General features: G+C 39.4%; 2 protein-coding genes across 4 annotated transcripts in view; both read left to right on the forward strand.

Annotated features, from left to right (window-relative positions):
* The window catches only part of hmx2 (H6 family homeobox 2), a 40,446-nt gene extending 32,597 nt beyond the window's left edge, over positions 1–7,849 (forward strand). For 2 of the 3 annotated variants that reach the window (XM_072557513.1, XM_072557514.1), the window contains exons 2-3: positions 5,865–6,130; positions 7,186–7,849. In XM_072557513.1, the coding sequence (XP_072413614.1) occupies positions 5,865–6,130; positions 7,186–7,727 (808 nt within the window). In that variant the 3' untranslated portion in view covers positions 7,728–7,849. Of the gene's footprint in view, positions 1–5,583; positions 6,131–7,185 lie in introns of those variants that run through there. The other variant, XM_072557512.1, reaches the window with a different exon arrangement.
* Positions 7,850–10,629: 2,780 nt separating this feature from the next.
* bub3 (BUB3 mitotic checkpoint protein) overlaps positions 10,630–21,914 on the forward strand; it is a 36,265-nt gene continuing 24,980 nt past the window's right edge. Inside the window, exons 1-2 of the mRNA XM_072557515.1 lie at positions 10,630–10,774; positions 20,310–20,504. Coding sequence (XP_072413616.1) covers positions 20,310–20,504 — 195 coding nt within the window. The 5' untranslated portion in view covers positions 10,630–10,774. The remainder of the gene's footprint in view (positions 10,775–20,309; positions 20,505–21,914) is intronic.

Consider the following 21,914-nt stretch of genomic DNA (forward strand, 5'->3'; position numbering starts at 1 on the left):
TTGCAAACGTACCTCGGAGATAATCACGTTCCTGTATCGACTTGGACGATGCAAGCTCTGCGAGGGGCCATTAAAGAGCATTAATAGATTGGCATCGCATTATGCTTTAGTACGTATTGATCGCAAAATGTCTGTAAAATATTGTTTCAATGAGCTGCATTGTTCATCGTATGCTCTTGGAGTCTTGTGACCTTGGGTTGTCAGCAACGAGGGGTAAAAAGGAGTCAAAATTAGCACATGATACCAGGGTGCCTTCAAACTTGCTCTCTGAACACTCGCTATATTGTTAGACTCATCATATTGGTAGTAAGCAAAGTCAGAATGCAGTTCAGCTGAATGTCTTCATTCGCTGGATGTGTTTTTGTCTCTTGTAAAGGCATCTCTCAAATAGGTTAACTCAGTAATTAACCGGGATTCACACCCAATTTTTTAAATGCTGCACAACAACATCATTAGATGGACAAAATAAATACCGGCCCCCAAGTATCTACTGCTCAGTTGGGAACTAGCACCTTGTTCTACCTGGAGTGAGACTTGAGCCCTATCGAGCAACACCCGGATCTATTATTTTTTTTTAGAAACGCAGTTTAAAGAATCCGTTGCACCTCCGAGTCCCATTCGCCTCAGTGATGGAGTGTAACCATCAGATTTTCATCAAAGTTCTATTAAGTGAAACATAGGTTGCAGGGCACCTCTGATTGAAACAGTTTAAATTTTAATTGTGTTTTTAATTTGACATATAGTTGCTGAAAAGAATGACACTACACGCTACGGGGCGGTCGATTTTCTTAATTCATCCCCGAGGAATTGATGAGTCTATCAGTCCAGTAGATTGGAAACCCATTAACGCTCTATGGTTTACGCGTCTTAGGTTGTTAATTGGAACTTGATGGATTGTAGCCCTTTGATAGGCTATGCTGATCTAATCTCGATGACTTCTGTTTTCCAATAAATTACACAATTCATTTTCCAGGCCCGATTACATAAATTGTACACCTCCAGGCTCCCGTGGAATAGGGAGGCTTTCTGCAGCCCGTTGTGAGATGTCATTTGTACCAGGAACAGCAAGCTTTTGAATGAAAATCGAAACATAATCAACGTTTATACTTAGAAAATTTATTGATATCATTTTCTTCGGTAATTTCCTTATTTTAAAGTTCGACGCGCCATACATCATAATACACACGTGTAAAAGGACTGTGTTTAATATTTATCGAAGCTTGATTCGCAGATCAAACTTGTTTATGACTTCATCTGTCACTGCAGGTGGAACCTTTGCAATATTCTAGGCGGTCAGGAGGCGATTTTCTAGCAGCATAAACCCACTGAAGATCTATTTTCATTAGCAACAATACGAGCCTGACATCCCCTATACTTTTTTGGGGGCGGGGAGGGAGGAATCAATTTTCTGTGCTCCTGCAATCTGTGCTTAAAGCTTAACAGGCGTGATACATTCGCAGTGATTGCAGAACAGTTTCAGTTTAGGTAGGTTACCACTGGCCAGGGTACAAAAGAAAATATCAGGGAAAGAACATATCCAAAAGCTCTAAGGACGTAGAACAGCAGAGGTGGGTTTAGGACGAACCCGTTTCAAAATAGGTGATTTGAAGCGCTCTCTTTAAGCAGATGCGCGCATATTAAGAGGCTTTTAAATAGTTAAGGTGCACAAAATGCGCCTATTTAATACGTCAATGTAGATTTCACGCTTTATCTTTATTACCTTCAAACTCCATTCAAACACGGTTCCCAGCTTAGCTGTAGGCAATGTATCACATGATGAAATGTTTGCTTCTGTGCACATATGGCGACGGATTTGGATTTTAGTTGAGTAACTTGAAGGGAAACTAAATTACCAGGATTTATATGGCGCAATTAGTTTTTAATACAACTTAAGAACAATACTTTTGCAACTCGAGTATGGTACAATGGTAATTCGCAGCAAATGAATCTTTGTTATGCTCTGAAAAGATGGAAACGTTGTTTTTGAGAAATGTGTTTAACATTACAAATCACGCTGTCTGGAAGTTCCAAATAATTTCAAATCATTTGTACTAGTTTGTGTGATTTTCCAACGAGAGTTCCAACCAGGTTTAGTGTCCGCATTAGGAACCTGGAGGATAATAACGCTCTGTTTGGAACTTTCTGCGGCAGCTACAGTTTCTGTTTGTAGTTTAAATACTGGAGGCAGCCCCAAAGCCTGACTGAAAGCGGAATGAAGACTGATCATCCAGCGCTGTTTGCAAGGGCGCGCCACGTTAACGAGCTGACACAATGATTAAAGCTGACCATTTGTAATGTGTCGCGACCCCGTGAAAGCATGAAAAGGTTAATGTGGTAGAACGGTGCAGGGCTCTCACACCTGCCGCCCAGAGCAGGACAAGAGCTCAGCCCCTGTCAATCAATCAATTAACCATGCCCTTTCCGCAGTCAGCTTTCAGCAGCCAGCACAATAATCAAGTAAACAAAGTCGAACTCTAATAAGATCGATTGGGGATTAATATAGAAAGCTTCAATATTAGAAGCAAAGTATTAGCAAGATCCACGTTTACAAATAACACACGATACATGAAGAAGTGGTTTTATTAGATACTGCTGTTTTGGAATTAGTCTAACGTAATAAAAACGCTCGCTTTTGGAGCAAGGTCCAAATATCTATGACAATCAAAGCATATTTATAAATCAAGATGCTTTTTGGCAGTTGTTAAGATTCAGTCGCCAAGGTCTGTAATTTATAAATAACATGAATCTAATTGTGATGAAAGTCAAGCTTGATGTCAAAGTTCTGCTTATCGGAAAAGTCAGATCAGTGATTTTTTAATGTATTTGATCATTACAGCCCACTGAAAAGTTAGTTTCAATTAATCTCATGCTTACAAGACTCCACAGTCTAATGAGATAATCAATAGAAGGGATCATGCTAAACTTTCGACAATCCAGCAACTTTATGGGCAAGCTAGAACTGCCAGTCAAATCAGTAATGCGATACTTTGAGGGAGTTAATGTACCTAGAAAGAGATTTAAATCTAATCAGCAAATTTCTAGTTTGTGTTTATTATCAGGACATTATTATCATTTTTCAAAATCATGTCATGCTATAAACTCTGCCTGGTCAGTACGGTTAATGTGTTATTCCAATTTTTCATATATCTGTACATCGGGAAATGCTCAGATTATGGGATAGGTGCATCTGACTTCGATCAACCGGCTAACCAGCGAGTTCCTTAATTAAACCCAGGATTCAATTAGACAGTCATAAATTAATCCACTTCTTAATGTACATCTACCTCAACTAATCTAGCTGGGGTGTTGGAAATTTTGTCATCGATCAAGGAACTGATTAATTTATTCACTAATCAACTGACTGTCCAATGTGCTCCACATACATGTGTGTTACTAGCGCTTGCATATCCGTTGGCATTTGAAAACCTCTACACTTTGTTCACTGTGTCTCTGACAACAGCTGCCAATGTTGTACGACTTCGCTGTTCTATAAGATCTATTGCGAAGTGTCAGTAACATGTACAGTGACAGTGATTAGAAATCGTGGTTAAGACTTATTATAACGTGGATGTTTTTAAAATGTGCTTTCTATGCTGAGTCTTGAGTACTTATGCGCAATCCGTATTATTTGATAAATTGTTAAGTATACATTAGATGCAAGTCCACAAATATCCAGCTGCACATCTCTATTTATTTAGTTCAACGTCTGGAATTTTATTTCGACAACTAGACATACAGCTCTTCAAATGCTTTTATGGAATTCAACTTCCGGAAACTTTATTCCAGTTAGTTTGCTTCTATCCCTGACCTCAGGAATGGAACATGAAATGGCCAAAACACTATAATCTCCGTGGCGAATTAACCATCGATCCAAGCATAAAGGAGGGTTCGTTTAACATAAATTATTCAATCTCGTCCATTCCAATAGGAAAGGCAAGTAACTGTATCTGGCCACTGGCAATCGCAGTCCAATTGAATACTAACGATGAGTTTTAAAATACTAGCATCAATTCCGTTTACTAAGTTGTTTATCTTCTTTTTCCTCCTGTCATATCAATAATTTGTTGAATGTCTGTTGCGATCTCGTATTGCATCTTGCCCGTCGTCGCCATGCTGCCTGACGCCACGAAATGTGCATCCAATCTAATTGTTGTACCTGGTTCCTGACCCTCTAACCACATTGAATCTTAGTTTTCAGTCAAAACTACAAAATCAACTATTCATAAATTCAACCGTGCGTTAACGCAACTCTTATGCCAAACCCACCATAAAGGGAAAATAAGCATCCTTCAGTTCTCCAGTCTTAGAGTGCAATATTAGATGGCTCTTGTTTCCAGCTCCAAATCACTGGACAGACCGGGAAACAAATTTACAATGATCGCTTTAGTCAGCAGTCAGATTTTGGTAACGTTTAAATGGCTCCACCTCAACCAAACTTGCCCACTATTTTCCCATTCAATAGTACTGCCCTAATGTTATGTTTAGTTATTTCGCAAAACTTGATCGTCGCTAAATGACCAAGCTTATTCAGCCTTCGGTTAAGGACGATATAAGATGAGAGTAGGTTCCATTCACATCTTTAGCAATCAGAAATCATCATCAACCAAAATCAATCAATGTTTGTTACTGGTTTAAGACTATTGGCCACCCACTCTATCTTCCACAGACTGGTAGCCTGATTTGATCCATAATGTCAGTAAGTGACGGTCTCGATATGCAACCACAGCATAATTGCAACCTTAGACGTGAAATCAGACTACGGTAATTCAAATTCCGAATGTATTTTGCTATTTGTTGAATTTGTCACCATTTTCCACTATAATATTAATGGCTTCAAATGAGATTACGATCCTCCTCTCCCCCTCCATTAAACGTGACATGAAAACTCAACTGCAATCTTATTTGTATTTTTAAGAAATAATTGTTTCGTGGTTTGCACATTGCAACATATCCCCACTTGATTTTTATTCGCTTGGAACACGATGTTACAATCTGCTTCACTCACAGTCAAGTAACTGCTCACACTACCAATCCTCACGACTGCATTGTAAATAAAAGCGGAAATGCTTGCATCAAGCCAGATCTAATTTGGTTCAATGGGGTGAAGACGTGTTCACCATTGTGGTATTTTCTGGATCTTTCAAAAAGAAAAACAACGTGAATTTTGCGAGTTAATTTCCCATGCGAAATGTATTTACCCTGAAATTCGCCAATAACATTTCATGATTGTGAAAATTCGGCTTCATCGCGACTAGGCAGCCCACACCCACTACCTACCTAACCATCGCCCCAGAACCTTAGGTACAAGCCATTTACTAACTGAAACCACCAATCTTTTTAAGCCTGCAACTGTGAGTAGCCTCAGTTCTGATTTTCAAGGAGTAATAAATAGTTTTCTCTGAGGCGAGGATCTGGCCAGTCACATTGACCTGTACTGCAGCCTTTAGGTCAGTAAAACTTTAAACACATCAGAGTCACCACGTGCGCCTATTGGGGCAGTATCTATTGTCACATAGGATTGCATCATCTTTCTTCAAAGCAAGAATGTTTTTACCATCTCAAAACATCAACAATCAATCAAATTCTTGGCTTAACCTAATCATCCCTCAGCTTGTGTAAAGTTCAAAAATTTCCGGGACTGACTGCTGTTTTTGATTGGCTGCAGCAACTCAAACCTACATGCAAATCAGCCAACGCCACTGCCTCGGCAGCAGATCAATACAGGTTTACGGGACGCCGAGAATGCATTCAGCTCGTGCATGCTCAGGGAAAACGACTGCAGAACAAAGCCACAACAATTTACGGCGCCTCACACTCCTACAAGCGATTGTAAGTAAGTTTCTTTCCTTTTTTCATGAACGCAGAATGAGCAACAAAGACGACATCACAAAGTGTTCCCCTGCCCCGATCTCCAGCTTTACGATACAGTCCATACTTGGGACCTCGTCGGAGGAAGAACGCACAGGTTGCAATGACAATGCAAAGGTAAATGCGAGGAAGCGCTGTTTGTCCGACTCCTCGGACGAAGAGTTAACCGAGGAAGGATACAAAGACCTCGCCTGCTTCTGTTCTGACTCTGGCCCCACAGAGCCCTGTCGCAGACACCAGACTATCAGCTACACTTGTGTGAGTAAGTGAAGCAAGAATCTTTATATTTACGGTGCATCATTACCTTCAACTTCTTTCGGCGAATAGCTTTGAAAAAATAATTTTGTTTGAGAGATACAATGCCTTTGCCCCTTGAATTTGATTTTGTTTATAGCGCTCTCTTATATAGTTTCCTATATGGTATATATTTGTCTCTTGCACGATTATCGCTAACGTCCAAGCAGGCACCAGTATTATCGGCCACGTCAACAGTGACTCTTACATTAAAAAGTGAAAATGCTGGAAACTCTGGGCAGATCAGATACCATCAGCCGACTGTTTATATTTGGGATGGGATTTAGTCGGTGAAGCTGCATTTTGCAAACGTAAAGGGATTTCACATTTTACTGCGGACAGAAAACATTCACTCAATTTGTTTTCCACACCTAAATTGCACAAAATAACAGGGTCATTCAGTAAATAGAATACAGGGAATGAACTTTAACAGTTACATGGTGACTGGAACCCAGGTAAGAGACAATGAAAAGAAAATTCACTCGCACTGTCTATGCGGCCAGAATAATGGACTGATACAGAATTCACTTTTTAAAATTCTCCTTCATTCTGGAGCGTATGACATGCGTCACTCCCTGGAAGCTTCATATGAGGAACTCCCTTTAATTATACAAAGTGTCAAAAAAGAATGAACTTTATTTAACACTTGGTGATAAGAAAACACGTTTCTAATTCTCTAGCTATCTCGGCAATGAATTAGCAAAGAACCCCAAACATGTCCCACCTATATTTACTGTCAGTCTTGCAAATTGCCGCTGTTTGGCTCGGTTCATCTGGCTTTGTAAACGCTCAGCTAAATATGACCACGAAGCGCATTGCCTAATTTCCATTGCAATAAACTGTGTTAAATTTGATTTCAATAAATAGTCGTGGAGATGTGTTATAATTCAGAGTCAATATGTTGTCAATGGCCGCATAGACAGTGCGAGTGAATTTTCTTTTCATTTAGAGGTATAGGTATAGCGAAAAGATGAGGATTACAAAGAATGTATCTGAGAAATGCCATTTGTTTTTGATTTTTAGGTAATACTAAAGGAGTTGGCACCGCTGGCCAGGAAAGTGCAGAGAGAAGGCAGCAGCAGTACCTGTCGCAAGATGGTCAGGTTTACAAGGAAGAGAAAGAGAAAAATTGCATGCAGACATCAACAGACAGACAGAGAGAGGGAGACAGACAAGGGAATCCGACCAAGAAGAAAACTCGCACTGTTTTCTCTCGCAGCCAAGTCTACCAACTAGAATCCACCTTCGACATGAAGCGTTACCTTAGCAGCTCGGAAAGAGCCTGCCTCGCTACTAGCCTCCAGCTTACAGAGACCCAGGTCAAAACCTGGTTCCAGAACCGCAGGAACAAGTGGAAGCGACAGCTCTCAGCAGAACTCGAGGCAGCCAACATGGCCCACGCGTCAGCGCAGACTCTGGTCGGAATGCCTCTCGTTTTCAGAGACAATTCCCTTTTGAGGGTTCCAGTCCCCAGATCAATTGCATTCCCAGCTCCTTTGTACTACCCAGGCAACAATCTTACAGCTCTTCCCTTCTACAATCTCTACAACAAAATCGAATACTGACATTTTCTGCTCCACGTCTCTTTATAATTGTTTAACAATTAAATTGTATATTTATATAATATCCGTATCTGTTTAAAATATATCTTTCTTATATGCAGCCACTTGCATAATTATAAAGACAATGTGCTTCTCTATAAATTGTATTAAATATACAGTGTATATATGGATTATTTGCAGTATTTATTTGAAAATCAGACACTTAAAATTACAGACGGGCGCAATATGATAAAAACGTTAATATGAACGTCACGATCAAAATATGAAAAACACACATGACGAAAAATGTACAGTCCGGGTTTTAAGAACATTTCTTCATGCCTAACAGGGAACCACACTATATACTTCCGAGCTGATGGTATTGATGGACTTTGATTATAGGAATTCATTGTGACATAATAGAATTTTTGACAAAAGCAATGAATAGGCAACAATGACACAGGAGAAATAATATTCATGCATTTTCGTTTACACTGAGACTTGGTTCACTCACCAAAAAAGTCTGGCATAATGTTATTTACAACAGGAAATTCAGACAAATGTATATTCGTTGTCAAACACAATTAAGGTTGCGGTATATTAATACATTGAAAATCTGAAAGAGAAAACATATCTTAAATGTTATGTGCACTGTTACGGGAAAGTTGTATTTCCAAAGCAATATGTTTTTGACTTAGCTGAGCCTGAAAGATCGTGAGCAAAAGGTTATAGCTCGGAGTTTTCACAAGCAGTACTTTCAAATCTTATAATTTGTATGACAAAATTAATACATAAACCTGAAACATAAAAGTAATACAATAACACCGTCCAAATATGGATACTTCAGATATTTTCCTATTCTTAAATTCAGTACCTTTGAGTAAGTTTCGGTTCAGGATAGTACATTGGGTAAAGGTAAGATTAATCCAGGGTGTTCACAAAATGTTGAGAGGCAATTTTTTTTATTTTAAATAATTTATAAAGACACCTTTTCATTCTATTAAACTCAGTTTCAAAAATGTTAACAAAAATGTTAAACATTATTCACTGCAACAGAATGACAATCTTAAATAATAGAAAAGAGCCAAGACTGAAGTTTTGAACTAACTATGGAGACTGAGGCTCGTGACTGATAATTACATTTATCATCGACAAATTAGCGTAGTGCGTCTCTTAACATTTAAATTTAATACATTTATTATAATAATTTCGACACATTAATACATTTTGGATGCAACAAATAATTAAGAAAATCTGGAGGAGAAACTTTCACTTGTTTTATGTGTATTTTTATTACGGTCATGCGCCACTTTGTAAAACATACATTCACATTTCTCCTTGGCGAAAATAAGCATTTTACATTACTAAGACGTTTCTAAGATGAATGATCATTATTTTCAAATATTGTTGAAATTGCTGATCAACGTACATGATTCGTAAATGAGATGCTTATACCCAGTTTGAAACTCCATATCTTTTTGCAACAAGTTCTGTTGTCGATCAGCATACAACAAATTACGATAATATTTATCGTTTGTCATTTAATTACCCGTTCTCAAGATTGCAATACTATGTTCTATTGCTTTTTACCAAATTGAATATTCACCTTCATTATGAAAAGGGCACTTTGGTTATATTTTTACTCAATTGAATTTTAATTGAAATAACAAGCGGTTCTTTTATTTGAAAGGTGCATATGGATTTTTTAATGTTATTGTTATAAACATATTGCATAACAAGGCAGTCAAGACAAGGTCTAACTTGCGCTTGAACGATAGGATAGAATATTAGACAGCGAATTTACAGTTTCCGAAAACAGAAAGCACCTGCTAATCTATCATTTTAATTTAACAAAAACTTATTTTAGAAATAGTAACAGCTCATCAACATGATGTGTGACAGCAGGAAGATAGTTTCAAATTTTCCATTGTACAATATTACTCAATATAATGTATGTTGTACTTGCGTGTACGTGAATGAGTACACAACGAAAGTGAGGTCTTCGCTAGAATCAAACGCGACTTAAATACAGTATATTGGGACATCTTTGTATCGCATTATAGGCATTTAAACAAAAAAGTTCAAACAGAACTGATACAATCCTCAAACGTGACAAATTTAAACAATGCTTTGAAAGATAGAATGGGCGTGTTTCATCAAGAAAACCATTATGACCAATTGAAAACAATTCCAAAATCTTCAGTCGTATTAATTCGTTGGATCATTTTTGAGAAGGCCGCAATTACGTTTACAGCAATAACAACAGGTACTCCAAATACATTGGTTTGCAATATTAACAAAAACATTGAATTATAGAAAATGAAGTACATGTATTGAAAGTTAACCACATAAATTCAAACGTATATGTCTATCTTATGAAGAGCGTCAATAAGCTTTAAGAACATGCATTGATAATAAATGTAGATTAACTCAAAGTATTGATTATCTGGATAACATTCAGGAAGGTAAAATCATTACGGTTGCGTGCTATTTACTAGCGATACACTCGGTATAATCTCTATGCATACACGTTACAATATTGCATTCCCATTAAAAAAGTAAGGGTTACTTCCTTCGTGATTGAAAATAAAATAGCATGTAGTAAGTTACAAAATTTTAACATTGACATTAATATTGTATGTTTATGAATACTATGTTTTCAAAGTATTTGAACTGTTGCATTTCTCCAAAGTTGCTGCACAACGTCACAATGTTGTATGCTTTGCCCTAAAGAAATCCAACAATATATTTTAAAATTTATAGTTCCTTTATAGGACCTTTCCGTCGTTGATTTAAAAAATGTCCTTGTGTTTAAATGTTCCTCGTTCAAGTTGAAGTTGGGATATTGCAGCTTTAAGGAACTGACCTGGGCATAGGGAATCACGTGACCAGACGCCCTAACATCACATCCGCCAGGCAAATAGGCGCCAAAACGGTCCGTGTTCAAACCGACCAATCAGGAGAAAGGATTAGGAGCGGCCAGGACGGGTACAGCGGCAGCGCCTTCTGGAACAATCCGAGTGAAATCAACGGCGGTTCGAGTTCAGGTCCAAAATAGAGAGGACGAGAAGGTAGGGGGGGTGGGAAACGCGAAGTTGTAGGCCGGTTGTTCACATAGTGCGCGGCTGCATGGCTGGCCCCGTCTCTCTCCATCACATCTCCGGCGTTGATTGTGCTGGAGGCCGCCGGCGCCGTAACCACTAGGCCTGAACTGCCGCACACGGCTCAATTTTCCTGTCTGTTCGCCCTAGTTTTCTGGCTTCGGGGGGGAAGGGAAAGTATCGTTACATCGATATCCAATTTCTGCCAAGTCAAAGGCCAGCGAAATGAAGGGGATCTGGGTTTTGAGATTGAGCGCCGGCATTCACATCAGGTTGACATGGCGGCCATCTTGTTGATCGGCTATAGTCCAATTCTAGTTTCCAAATATTGTGGCCTTTTGCAAACAATAACTCCTTCATTAGATTTTTCACGCAATGTTTAAAATTCCTTCAACTAGTATTTGACGCTTGTATGGCTAATTCCTTCGCTACTGCTTTGATAACTTACATAAATAGAAATGTATAATTAACAATGGCAGGTTGCCCCTTGTTTCTGTTGTGCCACTAACAGCCAGAGATTCTAACTGCCCATAATCAAAATGGTGTCAGTGGTAGAAGAGCAACAAGGGGCACCAGTGTTTTGACCCGGGCACATGTTCTTTCTGGAAATAACATGCTGTCTTGTTTGTCAGCTGGACTGTCTACTGCAACATATTTGTAAGTGGGAGAACTTTTTTTAAACAAAGTTCAACCTTTTTGTTGAAAGATCATTCCTTATGGAAGAGGGAAATGTACAATTTACTACAACGGTGGAAATGCAAACTTTGGAGGGGTGTGTGAATCTGGAGAGATGATGAGAGATTATGAAATTTGAACAGGGATGAGGGATTTATATTGGGTGTGTTGTCCCTTTAAAGACTTTGTAGATTAATAAGGGTGGGTGGTTTTTGAGTGGAGCTTGTGGGATGTACTGAGTATCAGTTTTGCATAGCATGGTGGGTGGGATGCTGTCTCAGAATGCATTAGAACAAGTGTTTCAACAATACATTATTATGGATGATAGAACAATTGGTATTTGGTAGGGTGATGAACAGGATATTGTGCTTATTACTTACTTCAGCAATATCTGGCATGTCTGCAGGAATTTAAAGCAGATATGCTATGGGAAATAGCAACCTTATGGTGTAGTGATCATTATGGGTAGGGAATCTTGTATAGAGTGTCATGATGTTTTGGTACCAAAAAAACACACACAAATGGGGGTAACTGGCTTCTTTAATGAACAGCTTAAAGACAAAGTAGTCCAAAACCAGGTGTTTTGCGCATAAATTATTTTGTGTGAAAGTCTGTGATATAGTGGAGTGTAGGTAGAGTTATACAGTATGGAAACAGATCCTTTGGTTCATCCATGCTGACCAGATATCCTAAACTTATCTGGTCTTGTTTCCCAGCATTTGACCCATATCCCAAAATCTTTCCTATTTATGTATCCATCCAACAGATGCTTTTTTAAATGTTGTAATTTAAATAACCCCTTCCTCTGGCATTTTGTTGAATACATGAACCATCATCTGTGTGAAAAGGTTCCCTTTTAAATCATTCCCTTCTGACCTTAAACCTATGCCTCCTAGTTATAGACTGGCCTACCCTGGGTTGGGAAGGGGAGGGGGACCAACCTTGTCTATTTGTCCTATCCGTGCCCTTCATGATTTTATAAATCTCCATCAGGTCACCTCTCAGCCTCCCACGCTTCAGGGGAAAAAGCCAGACAATTCAGCCTTTCCCTATAGCTCAACCTTTCAATCCTCGTAAGTCTTTTCCAAGCCTTTTCAAAAGTTTAACAATGCCTTTCCAGAATTGAATGCAATACTTTAAAAGTGGTCTAACCAGTGTCCAGTACAGCCACAACATGACATCGCTCCTATACTCAATGCACTGCCCTCCTCCTTTACCCTGTCTACCTGCAACATCCCTTTCAAGGAATGGTGCACTTGCACCATTAGGTCTCTTTGTCTGGCAACACTACCAGTTCTACCAGCTGTGGTTTGCCTTACCAAAATGCAACACCTCACATTTATCTAAATTAAACTACTTGGCCCATCTGATCAAGGTCCTGGTGTAATCCAAGATAACCTCCTTCGGTGTCCATTACATGACTAGTTTTGGTGTCATTTGCAAACTTACTAACTATACTTCCTATATCTACATCCAAATCATCTATATTAATGATGAAAAGCTATAGGCCCAGTACCGCTCCTTTTGCCACACCATTGGTCACAGGCCACTAGTCTGAAAAATAACCGTTTAGCTTCGCTGTCTGTCTCAAGTCAATTTTGTATCTAATTGACTTGGCATCCATTGGATTCCATGTGGTCTAACCTTGTTAACCAGTCTACCATGTTGGACTTCGTCGAATGTCTTGCTGAAATTTGTGTGGGCAACATCTACTGCTCTGCCTTCATCACTCTGCTTTGTCACTTTTTCAAATGTTCAGTAAGAGTCAGAGAGATGTACAGTACGGAAACAGATGCTTCAGTTCAACTTGTCCATGCTGAACAGATATCCCAAACTAATTAGTCACATTTGTCAGCACTTGGCCCATATCCCTTTAAAGACTTGCTATTCATATACCCATCCAGATGGCTTTTAAATGTTGCAGTTGTGCCGGCCTGTGGTCGCTCATTCCATACACACACCACCCTCTGTGTGAAAAAGTTGCACATTAGGTTGCTTTTATGTCTTTGCCCTCTCGCTCCAAACCTATGCCCTCTAGTTGTGGACTCCCCTACCCCAAGGAAAAGATCTTGTCTATTTATCATTATCCATGTCCCTCATAATTTTATAAACTTCTATGAGGTTACTCCTCAGCATTTGCTCCAGGCTCTCCAGTCTATTGTTCACTGGCTTTTCCTTACCGCCTTTCTTAGACAATGGCATTACGTTAGCCACCCTCCAGTCTTCTAGCACCTCATCCATGGTTATTAGTGACTCCTGAGATGCCTGGGAAGCAGATTGAAGAAAAACTGTCTCCAATATCTCTCATGCTGCAGAAGCATGAGCAGCAGCTAGGAGACCTGGAGAAGAGGACGGATGAGGTGGAGCACAGGGTCGCAGTGGTGGGAGTTGATACCAGCTCATCCAAGGATGAGATCCAAGCTCTGAAGACGCAATTCCGTAATTTGCGTGAGCAAGTGGACCATCTTGAAAACGGGCAGGAGAAAAAACATTCAGATCATTGGTCTGCCTGATGGTAAGGAAGGTGAGTGGCCTGCGGAATTTGTTGAGGATTGGCTTCTGAAATTCCTTGACTTGGAGGCTGGCATGAGAGGATTGAAGATAGAGAGGGCTCATCGGGTCTGGGTCAACGTCCTCGTCCTCTCCTGGTGCGGTTCCATCATTACCGGGATAAGCAGAGAGTCATGGAGGCTCCCAGAATCCAGGGGAAGGATCTGAAGGCCCTGATTTACGAGGGTTCTAAGATCATGTTTTTTCAGGGCTTTTCAGCGGCGGTGATCCAGAAACGCAAATCTTGCAATGGTGTCAAGAGGAGACTGAGGGAGCTTGGGATTCAGTACTCCCTGAGATACCTGGTAGTGCTTCGGATCACCTTGGATGGATCTGTGCATCTCTGACACATTGGAAAAGGCAAGAGACTTTGTGAACAAACTAACCTAATTTGAACAATTGTAGTATGTATAAATAGTGTTGTTTGGGTATGCGTTTTTCACTTTGTAAAAGAAACAGAGGAAATTGGTTGGAGCTTTATTTTTCCTTTTTTTCCTCTATTGATGATAATTTGGTTGAAATTATGTCTGGTGGTGGTTAAGATTTACATTTTCAATTTCTAAGTTAGGATATACCAAGGGATGGGTGGGGTATTTATTTCCCCCTTTTTAAATATTATATAATTTTTTTTACTCATATCGATATTCTATGGGGTGTTTATTCTTTTTGGCTTGTGTTTGCGGTGCGACTCTAGCTGGGAGAAGTGAAGGTGATTGGGAAGGTCAGATGCCTACTTATGGGCAGTTCGGGATGGGTAGTTGCCCCCTCCGGGCAGGGGTAAGTTCCTCAACTCAGCGCTGTTGGGACTTCATATGTTGGTCAGGTTTTTTCGTTTTTGTTTTTTATTTTTAATAATTTTGCAGGTTTGTTAAATGTAGTGGTTTTAGTTTATGTAGTTTTTATATTTGGTTGATCATGTGACACTAAGGTTCAGCAGTTTGTGGTTCAGGATCCTCCTCTCTGAAATTTAAATGTAATTGCAAAAAATTATGGCAAATGATTTGATTAAATGGTGTACCTGGAATATCAAGGGAAGTCACTCACCAATTAAGAGGAAGAAGGTACTCTTGAGCCTTAGAAAGGAGATGGTGGATATTGCTTTGTTACAGGAAACACATTTAGATGACAAGGAGCATCTGAAATTACAGCAGAATGGCTTTGACTGAGTTTATTTTTCATCATTTTAGTACCACAAGTAGGGGAGTGGCCATATTGGTTAGGAAAAATCTCCCATTTAAATTGTTGGAATGTGTTAAAGACACATCTGGGAGGTTTGTAATTCTTAAAGTCTTGTTTTAAAGGTTTATGTCCTCCATCTCATCCCCTTAAATTTTTGGAAGATGCTTTTTCTAAATTGATAAGTCTCAAGTCCCGGCACATCATTATAAGGGGAGATTTTAACTGTCTCATGGATCTTACAGTAGACAGGTTGCTCAAAGGTCCCTCGATACTCTTCTGTACAAACTAAACGGCTAGTGGGTCTGTGTGGGGAATTAGGGTTGGTGGACGTCTGGAGGTGTCTCCATCAGTTTTTTTTCTTCTGATCCCTGCAGTAACCCTGGATCTGGTGGCATCTTTTACGATTGGTAATATTACCATCTGTAATCATGCTCCAGTGTACCTTATGATTAGATTAGATTACTTAGTGTGGAAACAGGCCCTTTGGCCCAACAAGTCCACACCGACCCTCCGAACAGCAACCCACCCAGACCCATTCCCTTAGATTTACCCCTTCATCTAACACTACGGGCAATTTAGCATGGCCAATTCACTTAACCTGTACATCTTTGGACTGTGGGAGGAAACCTCAGCACCCAGAGGAAACCCACGCAGGCACTGGGAGAATGTGCAAACTCCACACAGACAGTTGCCCAAGGCGGAAATTGAACCTGGGTCTTTGGCACTGTGTGGCAGCAGTGCTGACCACTGTGCCACCGTGCCGCCCGTTATAGTTAAGACTAAGGACGTTACAGTGGGTTCAAGGTACTGGCGAATGGATCCCTTTATTCTAATGGATAGTAAGTTTGTGAAGTATTTCTCTAGGGAATTTCGGGCGTTCCTAGACATCAACATAGGCTCGGTTGATAGCTCATCCGTCCTCTAGGAAACTGCCAAAGTCTATGCTATGGGGGTTAATTATTTCATATTCCACCAGTAGGAAGCATCAGATGGATGAGCAGCAACGTCTCCTTGAAGCCTGGTTGAAGGTAGCCGAGAAGGCCTACTTTGACAGACCCTCATTGGTCAAACTACAGAGGATTACGGCACTGTGGTCTGCACTAAATTCCGTGCTCACACAGACAGCAAAGAAGGAGCTGGCTTTTGCAAAGCAAAGGTTATACGAACATGGGGACAAGTCAGGCAAATATGTAGCATACCTTGCCAGAAAGTGGAGTGCCCCACAAACCATTACAGCGATTAGGGAGGAGTCTGGAAACCAAACGTGATTCTAAGGAGATTAATGTTTTACCAATCTGAGGATTGTGAGGAGGGGCACGCCAAAATGGAATTTGTTTTTAGAGATCTGAAGCTCCTGGGTGTGGCTCCCGAACAACAGTCCTTTCTCAAAGCCCCATTATCAGAGCAAGAAGTGCAGGAAGCTGTGAGGCAGCTTCAGAGTGGAAAGGCACCCAGTCCTGATGGACTTCCCAGTGAATTCTATAAGGAATTTATAAGTATACTGTCAGGCCTGATGCAGACGATGTCCTAATTTTTTTTTTGACAAATCCAACAGTTTCGGTGCCTCACCTGATACAATGCATTCACGTGTTTCGTGCTTTTTCAGGGTATAAGATTAATTTAGCTAAATCAGAGGTATGCCTATAGGTGGTCTTACGAAGGAGCTGGCTCTTGAGGGTGACTATAGATTCCCATTTAGGTGGTCACAGTGGGTGTTTTGTGTATTTGGGCATATTCATTACTCCAGTTCTGGATTGGCTGTTTAAAGCCAATTTTGTTCAATTATTTGGAAAAATTAAACCAGATCTTCAAAGATGGGAGGCACTTCCAGTCTCGCGGTTGGGTTGGATAACGCTCATTAAGATGAATATTCTCCCTCATTTGCTATACCCTATACTGATGCTCCCCCTGATTTTCAGTAAGTAAACACTCAGGAGACTGAACGGCTAGTTCAGCTCCTTTATTTGGCATCGTAAGCAGCCCCTCATTAAATTAACCAAGCTGCAATTGCCTCACAGATCGGTGGGGAGTGGACCTTCCAGACACTAAAAATGACCAATTAGCTCATTTTTGACCGACGTGAGTGATTGGGTTTGTGGGGATCCTCTTTCAATATGGCTAGATATCGAAGCCTCCCAGGCAAGGTGCCCCCTTACCAGTTTGCTGTTTTTGGACAAGACGAGGACAGTTAGGGAATATTGCCATAACCCAGTAGTCATCAATACTGTTAAAGCATGGAGGACAATTTGGCAGAGGGAAAGCAAAATTGGCAAAACATCTTTGTTTACACCTTTAGTCGATTTGCCGGGTTTTCAACCGTGTATGGTAGATTCAGGATTTAAATGTGGGCAGCTAGGGGTGTTTCTTGCACGGGCGATTTATTTGAAGGAGACGTAATGATGTCCTTCGTTCAGTTAGTATGGGAGTACAAGTTATTTAATAGAGACCTGTTTTTTTCAAGTTAGGGATTTTATTCAAAAAAAGACCACGTTTTTGACCCCTGCAAATCTGACATGGAGAGGGGGGTGCTAAGGGCTAAGAGTACACTCTCTGTCAGTACTTTATATCATCAATTGGGGGGTGCCACCTCAGATGAGTCTGATCTGCTCTGCAAGATGTGGAAAAGAGAGCTGGGTGTTGAAATTTCCTCAAAGGCATGGGAGGATATTTGGGAGAATACAAGGAAGATATCAATTTGCAATAGGACCCGTGTTTTATCGTTGAAGATTCTCCACAGGATCCACTTGGCTCCAGACCGTTTTGTCAAAATTTAAACCAGAGGTATCTTCGGCAGGTCCGTAGTGCAAGGTCTGCATGGGCACTCTTACCCATTGTCTTTGGTTTTGTGATAGGCTTCAAACATATTGGAGTGCTGTGACGGGCGCAATGGAGAGGCTTTTGGGTGTAAGGGTGCAGAAGGACCCTATCTCTCTCCTTTTGGAACTACCCACTGTATTTCCTGCAGACGTGCATAAGAAAAATCTTTTCTCAAGTTCTGTGCAAGAAAGAATATCTTGTTCGGTTGGATATTCAAAAAACTCCCAGACTTGTTGGGTTGGCAGGAGATTATTATGGAGCATATTCCCCTGGATTTTCTCACCAATATGGTACAGCACAAAACTGAATTTTTACAAGGCTTGGCAGCCCTTTTTTGCAATACCTGGGCACAGATTTATCTGTCACACGATTAAGGGCTTTTATATAGCCGTAATGATAGTGTTTCACAAGTTCAGTGTCCAGGGAGGATGAACTGTGAATGTATGAGTGTTTTGTTTGGCTAGGCTGAGTTATTGCTATTTATTTGTTTGTTGGTATTTATCTATTTAGTTAGTTAGATAGCAAGTTTAGGTTTTTTTAACTTTTGTACAGGAGGGTGTGTTGGGGATTTTTTTGGGTTGATATTTGTACTGTTTTGAATTGCATTGTTTTGTACTTGTGATATTAAAATCTATTTTTTCTCAATAGAAATAGCTTATTAAAAAGCTCTTTACAACATCATTAAAATGAGTGCAAATTATACATACTAATCCTAGCACTGCTTATGTAACTAAATTATGAAAGGGGCAAAGATCCCTGACAAAAGGAGTCAATAATGGGCATTATATGGAAAGAAATGCTGAAACGTAAAAACATAATAGTTGAGCTGTAGATACTTGCCAGACCTTGGAAAGGTCAGCAGACCTAAAATGCATACCATCCCATCAACAGGTGTACGTGCATTCACCCAGTTCCACAACTTCTATACAGCTGTTCTCTCTAGCCATCACCTAGTGTGGAAGAGTAAATGGAAATAGAGGTGTAGGTTTAAACCTTGAAAGATACCTAATCAAAGGATTATGACCCTTAAGTTTACACTGAACCTCATCGAAACAGTATAGTTGGCCTGTTATGGAACAACCCAGGGGAACTGGAGAGTTAAATGGCAAGTAAATTGCAACTCGGGGTTATGTTTGCTGATGAACACAAAGCCTTTCTTTAAACATATATTTATAGTTAAAACCAATTTATGTTTTTTTTTTAATCAGGAAAGTATCTACATGCTTTTAGGGCTATATATTCAATTACTACTATTTTAGTACTAAGTGCTTCATTATGATTTGCTTCTGTCACTCGTGTTACCAGTTTTAAATATTGTCACTATGACAAAGCACAGGACAGGCACAATGAAATTTACTTCCAGAGCAGATCTAAAAAAGATACTAAAGTTTTATGTAGCTTGAAGAATAAAGTTGTATTTTATCCACTTCTGAGTGGTTTGCCTGAATAACCTGTTATAGACAGGATTCATCACTAAGAATTTTTAGTGCAAAAGTTGGCCATTAGCTCAAGTCCACAGCTTTGTTGATGTTTGACATGAGGCAATTGATATTGCCGTTTTCTAGGATACCCTGAGGTCCAAAGTTATAGATATTTAACTAAGTTAATGCTATTAAAACAACTGCGTTTGGCAGATACGAATAGTGCCTGTATTGTGCATTTTCACAAGATATTGACAATTTCGTTTTTTGATTTGATAATTTATTATACATGATTCAGCTTTTATTTTCACTTGTGTTCTGACACCATTTGGTTAGTATGTGAAGGAGACATTTTTATAAAGCTCTAATTTAGAGTCATACAGCAAGCAAACAGACCCTTTGGTCTGAATCATCTGTGCTGAGCAGGTTTCCCAAACTAAACTAGTTCTATTTGCCTGCATTTGGCCATATTTCTGGAAGAAAGGTGACCCATTTTATTCTTCTGGTCATTCTTATTACTGAGGTTGCCTTTCCTATGATCAAGTCTTCCCCTTTAAGGGAAAGAAAGCTATGTAGGCCTTGTAGTTGAAAACAATTGGAGAGAACACAAAAAGCTCTGGTGTATTGATTAAAGAAATTGCTTACGTTATCCTTGCTATCTCTTCCTACCACCACCCCTCCCTCCCCCCCCCCCCCCCCCCCCCCCCCACCGACCGAGTATTTAAGTGCTATTTACATTAAACCAGTTATGATCATTACTGATGGTTGTAATAAATTAATCTTCTCCACTGTTTCTTTGATCTTGGTTTGAAGTTTGATAATCAGAACTAACATGACTGAAATATTATGTTGCTTATTTCCAGATGACTGGATCAAATGAATTCAAACTGAACCAGTGTCCTGAAGATGGTATCTCTGCCATTAAGTTCAGTCCGAACACCTCCCAGTTCCTACTGGTATCATCCTGGGATTGTACTGTCCGTTTGTATGATATCACATCAAATAACATGCGCCTCAAGTACCAGCATTCAGCAGCTGTCCTGGACTGCGCTTTTCATGTGAGAAGAGATTTATTTTACTGCTGAGTTTTGCTAACCTAGAATGTTTGAAAAATGTTTTATCTGGTAGCAATAACCTTGGATAGCTGTATAATACTACCAATAAGAGTCCACTGTCAAATATCTCTGATATCAGCCTGAACCTAAGCTGTTTCTATTAATATACCATACTCCACAAAGCAATTTTGTATATCTTGAGTACTACAATTTAATTTATTGTTTTTGTATTAATCTTTAAACTGAAAGCTCCCAATTTGATAAACTTATTTTATTTCACTTGCTTTCTAATTTATTCTTGTTTCTCTCATTCCTTTTATTTGCCATTTTTGTTTCTTTTGTGTGATTCCCTTAATCTTGTAACATTAGGTTACTTTCTCCCCCAGATCATTCATTATTCTTTTAGTATGAGGGTATTCATTGCCATCTTTTTTGACTATTTTTAAACCTTTTGATCCAGGACTTGCCAGATCATTTGTGACAGCTACACAATGTGTGTTTGCACTCCTGAAGAGAAGTGCATGTCTGTGTTTATAAAGTCACTGTAATTGTGTGCAATATTTTTTTAGGGGGTCTGACTAATGCTGTGGAGAGATTTTTTTTTAGTATAATTTCAGTATTTGTGGTCTGCATTTTTGCTAATTTTTAAATACTTGCATTCAATGCCAGCACTTAAGTATTGTCAGCTCTTACCCTGATCATCATACATTATAAACCAAAAATGTGCACTGAAAAATGACTAAAACAGCTGTGTAAACTATTTACATTTAGCAATATTAAATGTCATTTGCTCTTTGCAATAGAAAAGGTACTCTTGATCCTTCTTCGATTATTTTACTGCATTGTTTGTCAATTGATCTGCACATTTGTCAGCAGATTTGACAAACCTGTGCTTTTTGATAATCCTAAGGGTTATGTACCTAGTTTACATAAGGTAGAACACGGGCAGGACCAATTTTAGAGAACATTTTTTAAAAAAAGGAACCTGTACTGCCAAGTCTGCATCTCAACTCTTCTTGCTGCACTGTGCCCTTATTCTTCAATTTCTCTGTAAATAATTTCAAAGATTCACGACCCTTTCAAAGAAATTATTTACAGCTGAGATATTGAGTAATCAGGCCTTTATTCTGAGACTCTGGCCTGGTTCCTAAATCCTAGCCTCTAACGTGGGATAGATAATGTTGAAATTGCAAACTATTTTATAGCTTGTCGGCAAACAGTGAAACACTGTTATACCTGGCATACTATTTCAGTACTTATTATGTTTGTTGGTATTACTCACTTTATAAGTTAGACAATTTTAATTTTGAAGGGTGAAATGCCGATTATGATCGCTTATGATTTTCATTTTGTCTAGAGGCAAAAAGGTGTGTTTCTTTTAAACCTTTTTTAAAAGTGCTGGGAAATCTTAGA

This window comes from Chiloscyllium punctatum, chromosome 38, assembly GCF_047496795.1.
Source record: "Chiloscyllium punctatum isolate Juve2018m chromosome 38, sChiPun1.3, whole genome shotgun sequence".
NCBI lineage: Eukaryota > Metazoa > Chordata > Chondrichthyes > Orectolobiformes > Hemiscylliidae > Chiloscyllium > Chiloscyllium punctatum.